At 44.5% G+C, this 16,926-nt stretch overlaps 1 protein-coding gene and 1 long non-coding RNA gene across 10 annotated transcripts in view; both read right to left on the bottom strand.

The window, feature by feature from the left end:
* LOC144158350 (uncharacterized) overlaps window positions 1–16,926 on the bottom strand; it is a 147,825-nt gene that overhangs the window by 19,422 nt on the left and 111,477 nt on the right. For 3 of the 9 annotated variants that reach the window (XM_077689185.1, XM_077689193.1, XM_077689186.1), the window contains exons 6-8: window positions 7,904–8,006; window positions 3,815–3,968; window positions 3,692–3,754 (exon numbers count right to left, since the gene is read on the bottom strand). The exons of 2 other annotated variants lie outside the window; for them this stretch is intronic. In XM_077689185.1, the coding sequence (XP_077545311.1) occupies window positions 3,692–3,754; window positions 3,815–3,938 (187 nt within the window). In that variant the 5' untranslated portion in view covers window positions 3,939–3,968; window positions 7,904–8,006. Of the gene's footprint in view, window positions 1–2,460; window positions 2,530–3,691; window positions 3,755–3,814; window positions 3,969–7,903; window positions 8,207–16,926 lie in introns of those variants that run through there. 4 more of the 9 variants (XM_077689194.1, XM_077689188.1, XM_077689187.1 and 1 more) reach the window with 4 other exon arrangements.
* On the bottom strand, window positions 13,083–14,839 carry LOC144158357 (uncharacterized). Its single transcript, XR_013320027.1, has 5 exons — window positions 14,679–14,839; window positions 13,594–13,720; window positions 13,436–13,515; window positions 13,294–13,380; window positions 13,083–13,224 (listed from the first exon to the last, which is right to left on the bottom strand). It is a non-coding gene; the product is annotated as an uncharacterized LOC144158357 (long non-coding RNA).

Raw genomic sequence — 16,926 nt, 5'->3', positions numbered from 1 at the left:
TAAGCTGCACGACGGGGCTGCTTGTGAGCTGCACGACAGGGGAACACAAGTCATTGCTTTCGGAGCCAAACGAATGTGCTGTTCAGAGGAAAGTCTCCCGTCGGGCGCATCGTCGAGAGCGGGTAAAATCAGCATCTCGAGTCAAGGCCAAGGGTAAGGTCATGCGAGCAACGTTCAAGCACTGTGAACAAAACAGTCATTATACGACCAGCTGCAGTCACACGAGAGCACATTCCAATCACAACAGGCATCCCTCCATCAGCGACCGTAACGTGTGATGATGGTGGCGCAATAACTTTGCTTAAATGGTGGCGAAGATGAGCACTCATAATAGATAAATGCGCTACTGTATCGATGGGGGCACTGACAGGAACGCTGTTAACTTCCACATTCAGTAAATTGTTCCGGGTAGCCGAGGTTAAGAAAGGATTATCGGGCATGGTCGTTGATACAGCATCACCTTCGGAGGCTGCATTTGTTAGTTTTCCGATGGTGGACGGCCATAGCTGGACAGAGACGGGAAGATGGGGTTGGGGTGAGCGGGATTGGCGTCTTTGCGGCGACAACGAAGGGGCATAAAATTGGGGCGTATGCGCATTGCACTCATCCATGTAATGGCGAGGGAAAAAGCGAGGACGGTGATTGCTGTCAGGTGTGGAAATGTCGGTGGAACAGTGGTTCAGCGAGGCAGGGCGGGGCGACTGCATGGAGCGACTACGGCAGTACCAAGCAACGTGGCCTGGACGGCAGCAGTTGAAGCAGATTGGGCGATAATCAGGGGTTCTCCATTCCGGGGGATGGTGAGGTCGGTAAATTGGAGGCATAAATTCATTCCAGGGGGCACTTGGCGGCGGAATGAGAAATGATGGTGGATGGCTCGCAGAAAAAACACAAGGGAGGCACATGTTTGAATTTTCCTGACGAAGAACAGTTTGTAAAAGCGAAATGATAAGTAGGCTAGTTTCTGGTGTGTAGAGGGGTGGCGAAATTGAAGTCATGCCTTCAATTTCACGCCGGACAATCTTGGTGAGTTGTTCTGGCGTTGTGGGCAGAAGTAGCCGTTGCGGAACATCCTCGCATGATGAGGTGGAGCCATGTTTGGAAGCCTGGTGAACTGCTGAGCAATTCGACGGGTTTTCACTTGTTCAGGGGTGAGACAGCTGAGTCGGATTTGGAGTTTTAGTGCAGCGAAATCTTGATGTTGGAGCAGAAGAACCTTGAATTGTAGCAGAAGAACAACATTTATTATGTCCCTTTACGAGCCTAAAAATCAAATTATTGGCAACTCACGGGGAAAAACTGCACATTTTAATCGATTTTAAACCTACATAACACTGAAACAGCCTCTCAATAGTTTTTTTTTTCAACCAGAGTATCACAAGGCACGAACTGCACTACCTTTTACAAACCATCTTTAAATTCTTGGGATCTATGCATAAATAGTGGAGCGCCGTTGAAAATATCGAATTCAGTGGTGTCACTGATGAACGGTGATTTGGAGCAATTTTTGTATCAGCAAATTATTAATTTTGGAGCAATTTTGAGCACCTAAATGCCAGTTTTAGAGCACCTTGGAGCAACTAAACATCAACTGCTAGATGTGTCCCATCTCCAACACTAAAAATTCACCAGTATCGTCCAGTAATTGATGTGGAGGTCGTCATGGAATGCGCTTCAAGGTGCTTTTTCCACATGCGATCACAAATGGACGGCACAGCTCAAGAATAATGGTCTTCTTGTCCTTACTAGGGGAAGTCTTTTTCAAGGAGTCACTGAAAACGCTTCATAGTTGGCAGGCTCGAACATGCATTAAAAATAGCTTTCACAGTCAGCTCTCCAAATAGCCCAAGAATAGCGAAATAGCCAATAAAGAAAAGTTCTACAACCACAAGAAAAAGTAGCCATATATGGCTCTTTATAGCCCAACCTGTCATTCCTTGGGCAATGGGATTTTTTTCCCACTTATTTCGAAATAGTCGCTAGAAGTCGCCAGAAGTTTGATGCAATTAAATCCCCTAAGTATCCACGCAATAGCAAAAATGCAACAAAACATAATTTGCAAGGTATTTGCAAGCTCTTATAAGTATTTTCCAATGGTCCTTTGGAATGGCTTTTAATGGGATTACTTTGTAAATGCACAGAATATCACATGTCCAAACTCAAAACACGACTTTCTAAAAAACGACCTTTGGGACATTTTGTGCCATCTGTTCCCTGTGTTCTATCAATTAGTGATTGATCAATCAGTAAAACTGGTAAAAACATTGTCACCTTCCTAGGAAAATCATGATGTCAAGTTGGCACTTTCTCCCCTAGAAACTGATGTGAGCGTCAAAATCCTAGCTTAAGGCTGCATTGGAGCAGTTTGGTGCAATTTTAGGAATTTTCATGCCCTTGGAGCAGCTTGGAGCAGAAAAACGGATCTGTATCAAAACTGCACAGTATGCACAGCTTTTTCACCCCTGCGATGGTCATGGTGGTCCAGATGGTCTGCCAACAATTCCTACACTGGCAGTAGCAAGATTTTATCTTTTCCAAATAGGGAAAACAAATGTACAACTCTGGTTAAACACACAAAGGCACGAAACACACTAGGCACTATCAGACAGTATTGCATACGCCCACGACAAAATTTCTAACACCAGAACTCTTTTGATACATGCTGCTTAAAATAAATATGGTCGATTTCTAACTTAACTAATCAAAAAGACTAAGAACTAAAGACACAGGTAATGACCGTGTATTTTGTTTCCAGTATCGGTCAATTCTGCTTTTTCATTATTCTAAATTTTCTTTAAGACCACGAGCAAACTAACATGCAACAAGGTCCTCTTATAAATTGAGGCTTCGCACTATTAGCCCAGAACCTAGCCACTAAACTGTTAAAGTGTTAACCGATACACCTTCCTTTAGCATACCACAAACTAGAAGTGCCAAATTTTGTGCACTTGAAGATGCAAAGGAAAAATAGTTCTGGCATCAATCAGCTTAGGCTCACCCGCAACGAAAAGAAATTTCGCAGAAGTTGTTCATAACACTTATAACAGCAGAGCTGTTGTACAAGCCGGAAGTTCACTGTTGCAAGAAAAATACCATGAAAATTCCCAGCTCTCGTAAGTGCATGCCTCGCGGCTACTGCCGAGTACCCGGCTTGTGCAGTGGCTTCAGCAAACAAAACACAACCACCAGCGCTGTCATCAGTGCTACAGCACATGTAAAAAACAACTGCAGCCCTAATGCTAAAGATGAAAAGACACCCTGCTTGGGAGAGGCCCCGCAGCCGCTACATTTTCTAGAAGCCAGTATGTATGATTGGAGACATGGCTACGAGTGTGCCAATCCTTCCCGAGACGACTTGTAGATCCCGCCACACTGCTGCCTCGAGTAAATGAGGAAGAGATAGTGCAAGTCTACAATGCTGAGGATAACTTTGCATCCCCCACTCACTGTGAAGAAGATGACGACGTCTCTGATGCATATGACGACGAATACTACCAACACAACTATGAAAATAAGCAATAATAATGAAACATTACTATGTGCCCAGCGACGCCCAGCAACAAAAGCTTCGCCATTCATGTCTTGAGAATAAGTGCGAGCTTTCCGTGACTTTTTACGATAAGAAGTTTTCTTAACTGCCTTGCCTGCTCTGTGAGATACTCATAATAGAAACAATAACGAAAAATCAGACCTGCAAATCCTGCCTTTGTTTGGGAACCAGCACTGATGAGTGATGTCAGAGAACACTGCGTACCTGAAAAGAAAAATAATCATAATGCATACAACCTAGCGTTTACAAAGAAGAGGCTCATACCTACTGTACTTGTGGTAATGGCTGTCTGGGTGTAATGGCTGCAGGAGACACCCTGGCTGCAGGCTGCATCCAGAGACAGTGCCACAACACAGCTTCTTGGCATCGATAATGTTGTACGTGGCATGCTTACTGTTGTTCTTGCAGTCCTTTCCGCCTGTGAGAGCGATAGTTCCCTTTCACTCCACCACGTCACCTGTGGCACTCACATTTTGGGGATGTGGCAGTGGGTTGGAAATAAAAGCAGCAATGGCGTTCGTGCACATAGAGATCTCTGTTTTCATGAATGGGAGCTTAGCGCAAAAAAAAAGACGAGGACGGTGGTAAACGTGCCAGGCGCTACTAACTGTCACGTTTGCCACCGTCCTCGTCTTTTTTTGCGCTAAGCTCCCATTCAGTATGTACCAGAGCATCAGAGACCTTCGTCTCTGATGCTAACCCATCCTTGTGACAAGTACAGAATCCTGGCGTCAGTAAGCATAGCATGCATACCTGCCAACTCCTCCGAATTTTCAGTAACGTGTATGAATTTCGACCCGTCTTACGATTGTATGAATCTTGCCTGAAATTTTATGGATTTTCGAAAAAAAAATTAGAACTATAAATGACACTGTGGTACCTTGCACCGCCACGCGAGAGCAATACGTACTATCATCATCAGCAAAAGCTGCGTTTCTGTGGTCTTTTCGGAATGGGCAATGCATCCATATCCAGAAGTTGCCACCACCTCGGCAAGCCTGTCCATACCCTGTTGCTCGCACGCTAATTAGGACTTCAATGCTCGCATCACTATTTGTATGACTGCTGCGTCCGATGCAGTACGACCTTTGCTACAACCGCGGCAATTGCTTCGCAGTGCAATGGCGGGCTCAAAGCCACGACAGTGCTACTAAGTGTTTTTGCAATTGTACAAGTCAGAACGTCAAGTCAGAGTGGGAGAAAGCTTGTCACAGAATGTTAATCATTTTAAACTTAAATTAAAGTGCACTGCTTCACTAGCCGCCCCCTCCCAGGGCCGCGGGTTTTGTGAATTTCCAGGTCACCAGGTTGGCAGGTATGTGCATGTGTTTCATCGAACTACAGGTCTGCAGACAACCCGAGCTAAGCTGCAGCGGCAGTGACCTTGCACCAGAGGCTGCAGCTTCGACGTTATTTTCAACTCAGTAAATAATCTGTGTGCAAACAAATCCGTACATGCTCAAGAGATAAAAGTAGTGGACCAACCAGTGGCTCAAAGCCATTTCATTTAAATCAGGGGTCGCCAACCTTTTGAGGTGAAGGGCTGAGTTGCATGAAGCCGACACGGCAAGAGCCAGAATGCAAATCAGGGTAGAGAGGTATTCTTTTGGAACGGTGCAAGGAAAGGAAGTAACAATGTTATCAGGCTCGGTGTGATGATAAGGGGCAATGCCAACTGGAAGCAATCCTGCTTTGCTCCTGTCTAATTCCATTTGAGCTTAAAATTCTCATGTAAGCTTTCAGATAGGAGGTGACAAGGGAGAGGGGGCTCTGACATCGTGCCGGAGGGGTGTATATAACTTTCCCAAGAGCAGGTTGCCAAGCCCCGATATACATAGTTGATGTGTTTCAAAAATAGAAAAAAAATCTGCCCAACCGCTATGGAACACAAGAATAAGACCTTAAGCAATGGGCAGTAGTCAGAACCGTGATTTAGGAAGCTTTATGGGACATTTTTCAAGACTTTTCGAGACTAGGTGGTCTCTGAAGGTTGGAACACAATATCTAGTTGCCCAATAAGTGCCCATGCAGAATGACACTCGTAAGCTGCAAAATTCACCCATAAAGCCGCTCTGGGACTCACGCGCCCCGCCCTCATAGAAGGCCACAGCGAGAAATGCGTTCTTGAAGGCTGGCAATGGCATGTGACGTCACACCATCCAACATGGCTACACCAAGGCTGAAACTCACGAAACCGTGTATTTATTTCAGCAGCGGAGAAATGGAAGTCTTTGGGCTTGTCGGTTTATATCACCAAAACAAAACATTGAACATTAGGCTAATTTCGCACGCATCCAATGTCACAGCAAAACCTGGTGGATGGCTTATCTTGCAAGTGTCGTGCTACAAGTGTATCCTCGAATTTCAGCGGTGTCGAGTGACCAAGAATTATGACAATCAGCCAACGTGCTAGATGCTGGAAGCTTACACGATACACACATGTGGCAGTGATTGTGTGTGCGCCCCTTCGGTTGCCTTCTCTCAGAAGGAGGCAGTGTTTTAAACACTGTCAACTTCGAAAATAAGTGCTCAATGAAGAGTTTATTGAGCATCCTTTACTTAAGGCAGTGAAATTGCGAAACTGTTATTGTGAGAATGAACAATGCCTATTTCAAGTCCATATATTTTTAAAATTCCTAATCTTGTGTGTGTCCTCTCTTTCCGCTGTTATCTAGGGGCAGCCTGTTCTTTCATATAGCAGGGAGGAGGATAAACACTTTTGCTGGTAGCCTGTGCTTGTGCGTGTAGCCTTTTTTCTGTCCTGTCTTGGGTGATATTTGTTTCGGTGATACGAATCAACACAGGCTTCCATTGCTTCAGTTGATTTCTTATACATTGGCCGTCTTTTCCCTTGGTTCCTTCTGAATTCTTCTGTGTGCCCTTCTGTGCTCATGCTTGCTACCTGCTGTTCCCACCAGGGTGGAACAGGGTGCATGGGTTTGGGAGCAGTCCTGGGAGCAGGCAAAAGTGCCTTTTGTAGCAGGCACGGATGAGCCAGAAAGGCCTTTTGGAGGAGGTTTGGAGCAGCCAGAAAGGCCATATCGGGGAGATGTAACATTATTTCCCAACATTATAGTGGCTCCCTCACCTCCCTGCAGGCAGCTGCGCCAGCCCCCTGCCAATCCTGTCGGAGGGTGAGTGAACCACGCAGTAACACCGCCAAGACAAGCCTTCTCGGGTGAGCATCAGGCGAAACGTCATGGGAAATTGGCAAGGAGGATGCATGGAGGAGGAGACCACATTTAAATTATTTTTCTACTGAATAAATCCGCGGGAACACCCCCAGAGTGGCCAAAACATGGCCTCCCATACTTCAGTATGCACAAGTAATCACAAAATGTTTACAAATTACTTCAGTGTCCCTTTAAGTTCGTGAGGGAAAAGGACAACGCTCGTGCACTCCTACAGATCCCTCGAGGGATCTTCAATTACTTTTTCTGTTCATCGTTTGCGTCCTCGCATACAAAAACACTAGTGTCAGCCACGATGCATTCGTCAAACAAAAAGGTGGCCAACAAATTCACATTCTTTCTGGCGACGCCCAAACAATACGTACCGCCGCAGACAACGATGACTCCTCACCATCACCCTCTGTGACATTTGGCGTCCCAGCCAAGGCGTTATTTTTTTTTGTGCCTTAAAATATGCAAGGAGCGTGTCACTGGGTTCCACCTGGCGGACATCATCCAAAGGGGCACAAAAAAGGTCTCCCTTCATTGCTTGGCTGGTGCCTGAGTTAAAGCAGCAACTGCTCACTGAACCCATATTGTAAGTGCACTACGAAGAAACGAAGGACCACTGGCCAAGCGGTTAAGTGTAGTAATTCGTATGCAAGAACATGCACTCCTTGTTAGCCAATTGGCACAGAATAGTACTACACTTTCTCTGATTTAGAAAAGTTGGTTTGTGGAGAAGTGGGTTGAACTGGCAAGAAGAGAGCAAACTTTGCAGCCGTGATGCTTTATACCACGGTGACACCATCTCCACATTTTCAAAACTAAAAGGGTCATGCAGTGTACAATGTTTCCCGTGTATTTCGCACATTGTGCCATATATTAGCCATACATTAATTAGCATAAATGCATGGGTATTGTTTAATTACAGCGAAGCTTTTTCAGCGGTATGCGCTGCCCCTTTCACGCGCGCTGAATGATATTTCAGCATGGTAAACAACCTCCAAATGAGTGTATCTGTTTTCGTGACCCCGATTGGCGTACAATGGAAAGCTCAAGGGGCCACAAGCCCGCGCAGCTCCAAGCAGTGCAACACGGGCCGTACGATACGGCAACAGGGGTCCGGTACAGGTTGCGGGTCTGCAGAAGCGACAAACGCCACGAGCGAATGCAGACAGACCTTTTCAGGAGCAGCTGTGGTGCCCAGAGAGATGCTTCCGCAGATCCCCGACCGTCTTCACAGGCACACGCGACGCTTTGTCCGCGCGCGGTCAGGCCGCGACCTGCCACAAAGACAACCGTGCGTAAGGCGTGAGCTACTTTTCTCATATGCGCCTTCCTGCGAAGACCACTTCCACACGCGGCTGATCGCCAGCATTAAAGTTGGGCTCACAATAACGCGATGCACAGCAGAAACACGAACTTTCACCCAACTAGCGCCGTTCCTTGCGCTGCAGTGTTGTCATAATGTAGTGAACCCTCTGCCTTGGACGGCCGTCTGGTCCTGCGGCGCTGCAAGCGTATGCTACAGTGCCGCCACTCCGACGGTTACTTAAAGGCAAACTGCAACGAAATTTTCGGCTTCCTAAATGCACTATTTACCGGTAGTATAACCTTAAAAGTTGCTACCTGCAATATTTGAAGGCCCAATTGTGCTTCGCTGCATCTTAAACGAATATCAAAAACGCTCTTTAAAACCGAAACTGGGAAAAAAAGGTGACATTTACAAATGGCCGGAAGTGACGTTCCACTCAAGAAACGAGTGAGCGCAGCCCAACGTTACTAGATAACGTTGAGCGCAGCCAGCGCAGCCATAGATGTATGAAACTCTATGGGCGCAGCCAACCAGAGTTACTGGTTATAGACAGATGTATCGAAAGCCGATCTTCGGTTGACCCCCTGCGCCGGGGCAAGCACGGGCAAGTTGAATAGCCTGTCGTCTGTCGGCAGGACGTTGAAGCAGTACTCAAGTGCTTGCGGCTGCTGCCGTAAGTCATAAAAAAAAGCCGCAAAAACACAAGTAAATTTTACGTAATTATTGTGTTTTAATTTAAAAAGCAATCTTTATTTTACAGAAGAATTTTGAATAATAATAGTTTAGCGAAGTTCCGTTTTCATCTCCTAGGTGACGCGCGCGTCGACTTGCCCCTCAGCTTCCACAGAGTGGGGGGGCTAGCCATGGAGGAAAGATGGGGCTAGCGCCGCCCGGACCAGGATTCTGAAGCGGAGTTTCGCAAGAGTAACTCTGCAGCCAAGGGCGCAGCCGGTGGATTTTCCCACAGAAGACGGCGCGCATTCGATGTGTTTCGGGTCGTCTGTTGCTTCAGACATTTAAAACATGCTTGAAAAAGGGTTGGGAAGTTCGTGCACCCATTATTACTTCTTTGTGAGCTGCTGATACGCGCCTGTAGTCGTTCGGTAAAACGAAAACACAGGCATCGCGAGACGTCGTGGCGAAGCTGGGTGCACAAAAGGCAGTGTTGAGCGCTAGATGGGCGCCGGAACAGCTAATGTGCCCTGTGCCGATCGAACCATCCTGCAACGCTTTCCATCCTGAGTTTGTGAGAGAAAAGAAAAAAAAAAACTACCATGGGAGGGAAGGGTAGGGTGTAAGGGAAGGAACGGCTGGAAACGCTGATTGGTTAACAGAAATCAACACTCCAAAAGACGATCCGTCGGGTTTCTTTATTCGCACGCCGCGTAAGAACAATTTTTATTTTTAGTTCGCACGTTGCGTGCTAACAAAACATCAAAATTGTTCGCACGCCTTTGAGCCTTCGTCTGCTTCGCGACCAGCGCGGCTTACGCTGTCCCTTTTGAATCACTCTGGTCTCTGTTGGCATACCTCAAGCTTAGCATTGTCAAGCTGCCCGCATAGCTGTTGGCTAATCTGTGTTAGTAAGTAGCTCAATAGTTTGTTAGTTGCAGCAATAAATTTGATAAACCCGTTGGATCCGCGGGGCCACACGTCGAGTTGTTCTTGGTTGAATGCTTGAATTGTCTTTCGGTGAGTTCACTAGCTGTTGAAGCTGACTTATTCCCGCCGTTTACTTTTTCTTTTTCGTAAATCCGGTAGGCATTCTGATGTTGCTCCACCGGGAAAATCTCTACCCCTGTAGTTTTTCTGGGCTCTATGCGACCGATGAGCAGTTCTCGGAGAACCATCGTGTTCACCGGTTAAAGGTAGAGTTCCTGTATATAGCTCTCATTCAAATATGCATATTTCTAGAAATAGAGCGCTTGATACTTTGTGTGAGTACAGCAGGCACGTGCCAGATGCTGTGGTGAGGAAAAGCAGTGGTACAATTTTACATTCTGTGAGTGTTTTGTTTACCATATGTCTTTCAGAGACACGATATGCAGGGCGGAAATTTTTGCATAACATGAACTTCTCAACGTTTTAAAGCCACAGTTAGGTAGGATTAAATAGAAGAAACTTTGGAATGTAAAAGATGTATCACGATTTTGTGTTTTTGGTGTCACCTTGCTGAATCCAAATATGTATTGTGTTGATAGGAAATATTTTAGTAATAGAGGTTAGAATTTGGCAGGTTGTTTTTGCCAAGGAAGCACCGCTGTCGTCTCATTGCGTTCAATATGGTAGAATTAACTGGAGGTAATGTATTTATGCACAGCTAATACTTTATGCACAGGACCATTAGATTTGTGGATATCTACAAAGGGATAGGGGAACTTGTAAACCAGCAAGGGGGAGCAGACCTGCACACATTTGAGTGTAACCAGTGTTAACCACACGGACAATAAATGGTAAATTGTCTTTAGCAGCAGAGAGCAAACAGGTTCGCGACGTGCATTTTCTTTTTCCGTCTGTTGAAACGTGCGAAATTGAGAGGGGCAGGCGCACAGTGAAGTTTGGTTTCTCTTGTGTTCTTACCTAATTTGCATGTATTGCAAGTGCCTGGCGCAGAATTTTGATGCAATACTGCACTACAGCACATTTGTTTGTGCTACAAGCACATTTGTGATGAGATGGTGAGGTAGGAAGTGCTGCAACATATCCAGTGTAGTTACGACATTAGGCCCCAGTGTTGTACCTGATGCTGCCGGTCGCACAACCTTCCATGTGTCTTGACGAGACCAATGGAAGGGCAGTGGCATAGGGTACCAGCAGCCACATCTCATTGCGGTGTCCTACCCAATGTCTACACCTGTCATTAGCGGTTGACCCAACTACCACGTGTCTATCAAACCAGTGAAGATTTGGCCCTTGCTCAAGTTTCATATTTATGATGATTCTTCCTTGACGACGTTGGCCAGCTGTACTACACTGTCACTACCTTGTCAACTAGGGACAACTGCATCGCCCGAACTCTTCCAAATCTTACCTTCTTCTTCACCACAATGGGTGCACCCAAATCTCAGAAGGCTTCACCTTTCTATTGTTACATGCTTTTAGGTGTAGGACACAGTATTTCCAGCTGGAAACGGTTCTTTCCAGTGTTATATCCCGCTGGAATACGTGGTTGCAGCAGGAAATGGTAGTTCCCAGCTAGAAAGAACTTCCAATCTAGCTGGGAATGTTGCATTCCAGCGGGGAACTCATTTCCAGCTAGAGAAGATTTCCAGCCTAGGCTGGAAATATCCAACATTACCAGGCAACATTTCCAGCCTAGGCTGGAAATGATGCCTTCCCGCTGGAACTTAGAGTTTCCAGCTGGAAAGAATTTCCAGCCAAGCAGCACACGTTGGCTTCCAGCTGAAAATGGCATTTTCCAGCTGGCGAGAATTTCCAGCCTATCAGCACATGTACTGCAGCTGAGAAAAATTTCAGCTCCAACTGTACTTATCTTGGGAGGAAGTTGCCAATGGGTCAGTTGGTAAAGGTAATTTTACTTTTGGTCTTTTAACGGCCAATCATTTAATTATTTTTTTTGTGTGATTTCAGTGAAAGATATACGATTCCGAACCTGTCATGTGAAGCAGTTCCTGTTTCACACAAAGTCCTCAAAGCGTCGACCACATTATTTATTTTTCAGCGGGGGGTTAAACAAGTTAGTGAGACTCGTTAGAACAAATTTCTTCTCTTTTATGCATACTTCAAAATCGCGACCGGTAAGGACCCCCGATACGAAAAAAAAAACATTTTTACAGAAAAAACGTTGGCAACATTGCTTATCCGAAGTCTTTTTTAAAGCCAAGTCAAGACACGTCAAGCCAATCAAAGTTTGTGTAAAATGGCGGTCGAGTTACCTAGCTGTAAGCATCACGCGCGCTAAGAAACGAGTCAACAAGATTAATTACATCATTAGAAAGTGTGCTAGGTGGCTACCCTGGTAGCACAGAATGTTGCCCGAACATTTCCACAACGTTTCCCCTTAACGTTGCCAAAACGTGGCTAATGTCCGCTTTTTTTTAACGTTAGTGCAATGTTTCGCAGAAACATTGCGTCAACATGATATTAGCATTGCTCCAACATGGGGGCAACGTTTTAAGTGTGTTGTTTTAATGTTTGGATAACGTTGTTTCTGGCGTTCGTCAACGTTGCTACACTCTTGGAGCAACCTTTCAGCCACGTGCGGGACACATTTTAACAACCTTATGAGACGTTTTCTGATGACATTGCAGCAACTTTTCAGCTACATTTTCACAACGTGCATACCACATTTAAGCATATCCCTGTACCATTCGGACGTTGTGATAACATTGCTACAATCTTGCAGCAACTTTAGATCCACACTTTTAACATGAAGTTAGCATAAAGAACGTCACTGCGACGTTCAAGCAATGTTTTTATGAAGTTGCAATAACATTCCTACAATTTTGCGGTAACTTTCCAGCTATATTTTTCCAACGTGCGGGTAACATTTAGAAAACGTCGCTATCATGTTCAAGCGATGCTTCCTACAACGTTACCGCGACTTTACAGATACGTTTTTTCCCCACGAGGGCCGCATCCGCGCACTGTTGATATGACGTTCAAGCAATGTTTCTCTTACGAAGCGATAATATTGCAGCAATGTACAGGTGACTTACAGTTACATGTATCTAATATACATGCAACAATAACGAGATGAAAATATTATAAGTTAACTTTTTCCTAGATAGACGATTGTTGACTGCATGATAAGCGAGCACTTCAAACCTCGTCCGCATAAACTCCTGAAAGGTATAAACTGGCATTTTAGACTGCATGTTCATACATTTGATCCCTACACTGACCAACACACACAATTAAGGCAGTCCGGCAAAATAACAAACTAAGAAATGGCGGAATTTCAAAGCAAGGAACATGCCAGCTAGCGTAAATAACAACACTGACGCTCTTTAAGATGAAAGAACATGTGCGTTTTATTTTACCATTAACAATCAATCCGAATACGTACTGTGTTAAATCAATTGAATTTCGCAAGTACGCTGTTTCAGCCGTTGTCTTCGTTTTTCTCCTCCTGGGCTTGCTTGTTCTTCTGCCTTGACAAGTCAGTTTGATGACATACTTGACGGCCATGAACCCAGTAACATGGGGTTGTTACTGCCACGCTTCTGCGAAATGAAAAAAAGCTGTAGTTTAGGAGAAGTTGCAAAGTTGTTACAGCATAGACAATGTCTCACCTCTCAGAACACCAGGACTTTTGGCATACAATATGGCCTCATCAATTTTCTTGTACTGGCACTTCAAATGAGGTTTGACTGCCATTCCTGGAAAACAAACAAAAGGGCATTGCTCTAACACACAGGGTGCTCAGAAGCTCACCTGCAGTTTGGATGACGCTTGCTGCCAGATGAGCTTATTCGTGTGTCAATGTTGTGGTGCTGGTAAATCATAAGGTATTTCTGAAACAAAACAGAGTGTATAGAAGTGGTTCAAAAAACTGAAGTGAAGCAAATTTTAGCTAATAAAGATAACTTTACCTTTCGGAAGTAATATTATAGCAAAACAGGCCTCTTCACTTTTCACTTTGTCTTGCTTGTTTAACTTTTTCTAATGCCCGTGCCAACTTTATGACGCACATCGCTTGAGTTGGTTTCTCAAGCATCCCTGGAAAACAGAAAAGGACAAAATACTGAATTATATAAAATACCTTACAGCTTTCTTTCCAGGCCATTGAGTAATTAAGTGAAAAGTCTTCAGACAGCTTGCCAGAGAATTTTCAATTAACAAGAGAAGCCGACCAACTGATGACGACGTGGTACGTCGGCAATCATTGAAAGAGGACGATAATTACCTCAATGCCCATAAATATAAAAACGCAACGAACAAAAATTAGTAAGCAGGCAATTGTAAAGAAGGGAAACATATTACATGTACAACCAGATGAAATTTCAACCCTGTATTTTCTTGGTTGCCTAATTTTACCTTTTGCTCTAAAAAAATGTGCTAAAAACTGGCTTGAGCTGTTTTATTTTCTTCTTTTTATTTATTTTTCATCATTTTATTTATTTATTTTGATTTGTCATTTATTTTCTTTATAGTTATAAACATCCGACGTAGACCAGCCTTTCACATGGAAAATATGTGAACACTACAAAGACGTCAGGCGTTGTTTTCCATCGTAAGATGGTTCGCATAAGCAGCTGATAACATATGGCTTAACTGCAACGCTAAATTGTATTCTGTTACAGCATGCCGCCTAAACTCGCGTGAAATTAAACATAACAAAGTTATATTTATTAGTTGTATTTTTCGCGTTCGTGAGCAGCTGCGGCGAGAAGTAAATTAAAAGCCAATCGTACATATCAAGGTTCTTGCAGAAAATATATACACTCGATTTCAGCATCATAACAAAAAATCTACTACTGAGCGCCCACCTGATTTCTCATTATACTCTTTCCATAAAATTTAAGCGAATACGTGTTCCCCTTTTACAACCGTACGCATTCACAGAAGCAAGGATATGCTTAGAAGTTAGAAACGGGAGGGCAATCTTGTTCCCGCTCTTTTACGAAGTAAACTGCATTCGAAAGAACGAGGCGAGCTCAGAAAATCGAGCGCTTACCTTCACTGGTCGGTTGCTATGAACTTTCCGGCCCGCAAATATTCGCCGTAACATGCGGCCACACAACAATATTTCGTATGACATGGTTCCTTCTCCATTCCGTTTGATTGTCACTGATGGCTGCTCCTTTTTGAAAAAAGCGCGCGCATTTCGTCCACTCTTCCCAACCCATCGCCGGCTGCCAGGCGCAAAGGAGCAGGAGGGGAGGACCCCTATGCGAGGGGCGCGCACGTGTGACCGTGTGAGAGGAGGGTAGGACGCTGGCCAAGGACGAAAGCGTTTTCTTTCGGTCTTTTTTTTTTTCGGCCATCCCCAACTTCGCGCTCGGCTGCTGAAACATCCTTCGCAACACACAGAGGGACGGAGCGTTGACGGAAACAAAAAATAAGGCATGCAGGAAGAAAGGAATGTGCGAGACAGCGTGCCTGATTCCCAGCACCCCGCCTTGTTCCGAGAACGCCTGGCGCCCTGTGTTTCGTTTCGCGCCAAGCAGAAAGCGACAAGTGTTCGATGCATTGGAACCTTTTACGAATAAAAATTACACCAGGAAAAATCTGAAGATAGTGTGTGCAATGCTATTGGAAGGGAACAAAAGCAAAAATTTTCAGGTTACTTGGAAGGTTCGTTTGTATAATGAGAAAAGATCCTTGAAATAGGCCAATGAGCTTTCGTACAGGCAGTATCTCCTGGAAAATGGGTGTCACACCAGGGTTAGGTCTTTGTTTTGTTTTATTGTTTCATATATGTTACAATATCATGGTGCTCTGACTTTGGCGCTCGAGGTAGGTGAAATGTCTATGCGGAAGTTGAAATATAAAACAGCCCACTTCATGTTGTCTATTTCAAACAAAGGTGCAAGGTGTGGACTAGTTGGAACGTTCGCTGATCAGAGGGGCTATAACAGTGACTAAATGTCACAAGAAGGGGGCAATTTAAAGTACATGAACTTTGGGCTTGAATCCTTTTCATAAATCAACCGTAATTACTGCGGCAATGTATATATGAAGGAAAAACACACGATTGTAATTAGCTGGCGACATGTATACGGCTCGCACACCCATATGATGCACAGAAATTTATATAGCTTGCATATAAAATTTCACCAGTAAATTAATTTTTTCGGGCAATTATGAGGATCCAGCAACAAGGCAATGTTTGAGCCTTCTATCTAGATATTACTTTTGTCTAAGGATATACAGGCGGCAACATAAAACAACCCGGCCATGCATGCTTTAAAGGGGCCATAAATAGGCTTCCGAAGGTCGCCATTGTAATCACGCAATCGCTAGAATAGCCATTCACGGCAACATTTACCAAATATTACACCTATTACACCTAACGAATAAAAACATGAAGCAGAAATTTGGTGTCAGTACTCCTTTAAGAGAGAAAGTTAACAGTGCGAGTCACTAATGAAAACTTAGCAAAATGGAACTGGAAATTTTCCTTGTCGATGCACGATTACCTTTTTATAATGCAACCTTTTACTACCAAAGGAAGGCGCGCAATGTTTTAACAATAGGAAAGGAAAGTTAGGAAGTCATTTCTGGATGCTGTTTTGAGGCAGTTATGAAAGAAATGTGCGCGAGCTTCTTAAAGATACGGCCAACACGTCGAATAAAAAACACGGCGTATACCCGATCACTTTGTCTTTCCATATGGTGCACGTTTCCCAAAAGAACACATCTCCATTGTAAAGAGGCCGCGTTAAATTTCGGTATGATGTCATGGTGAAGTGAGCGGCTATGGAACGTAAAGGAAGCCAAGTCGGAGTAGATACCATTTGACGATGGCATAAAAAAGCTATTTTCTTGTTGAAATTACAGTTTATTTATTTATTCAGCAAATAATGATTGCGAAATAACACACGGCAATGAAACCCAAGTTCTCATTCGTGCCTCACGACGTCGAAATGCTGCGCCGTCCGTTTCACGCGCGCGTTGGGTTAATTAACAGGCGCTGTGCATTTGGTCAGTTTCCTGGATATATGCGGCATGCACATGGACAAAAACGCACCCGAGTGGCATTTGTAAAAGACTCACGAAAACAGCTCGATAGTTGGCCATACGTGACAACGCACAGTTGAGGGTGAAAGCTGCGCGGCTTTATCGGTGCTCAGCAGCTGTGTTTTGCTCTTTAAGTTTAATGATGTGTTAAAATCGCCCTAAAATATCTGATTTGACTTATTATGAGGTTTCACGCGCCGACACTACACAGGCGATGAGGCGAGCCGTAGTAGAGGGCTCCG

This window comes from Haemaphysalis longicornis, unplaced genomic scaffold (assembly GCF_048455015.1).
Source record: "Haemaphysalis longicornis isolate Haplotype H1 unplaced genomic scaffold, Haemaphysalis longicornis Haplotype H1 scaffold_10, whole genome shotgun sequence".
In the NCBI taxonomy this organism is placed as follows: domain Eukaryota; kingdom Metazoa; phylum Arthropoda; class Arachnida; order Ixodida; family Ixodidae; genus Haemaphysalis; species Haemaphysalis longicornis.
The sequence above is the reverse complement of the archived record's forward strand: the minus strand, read 5'-3'. Positions and strand labels throughout refer to the sequence as shown.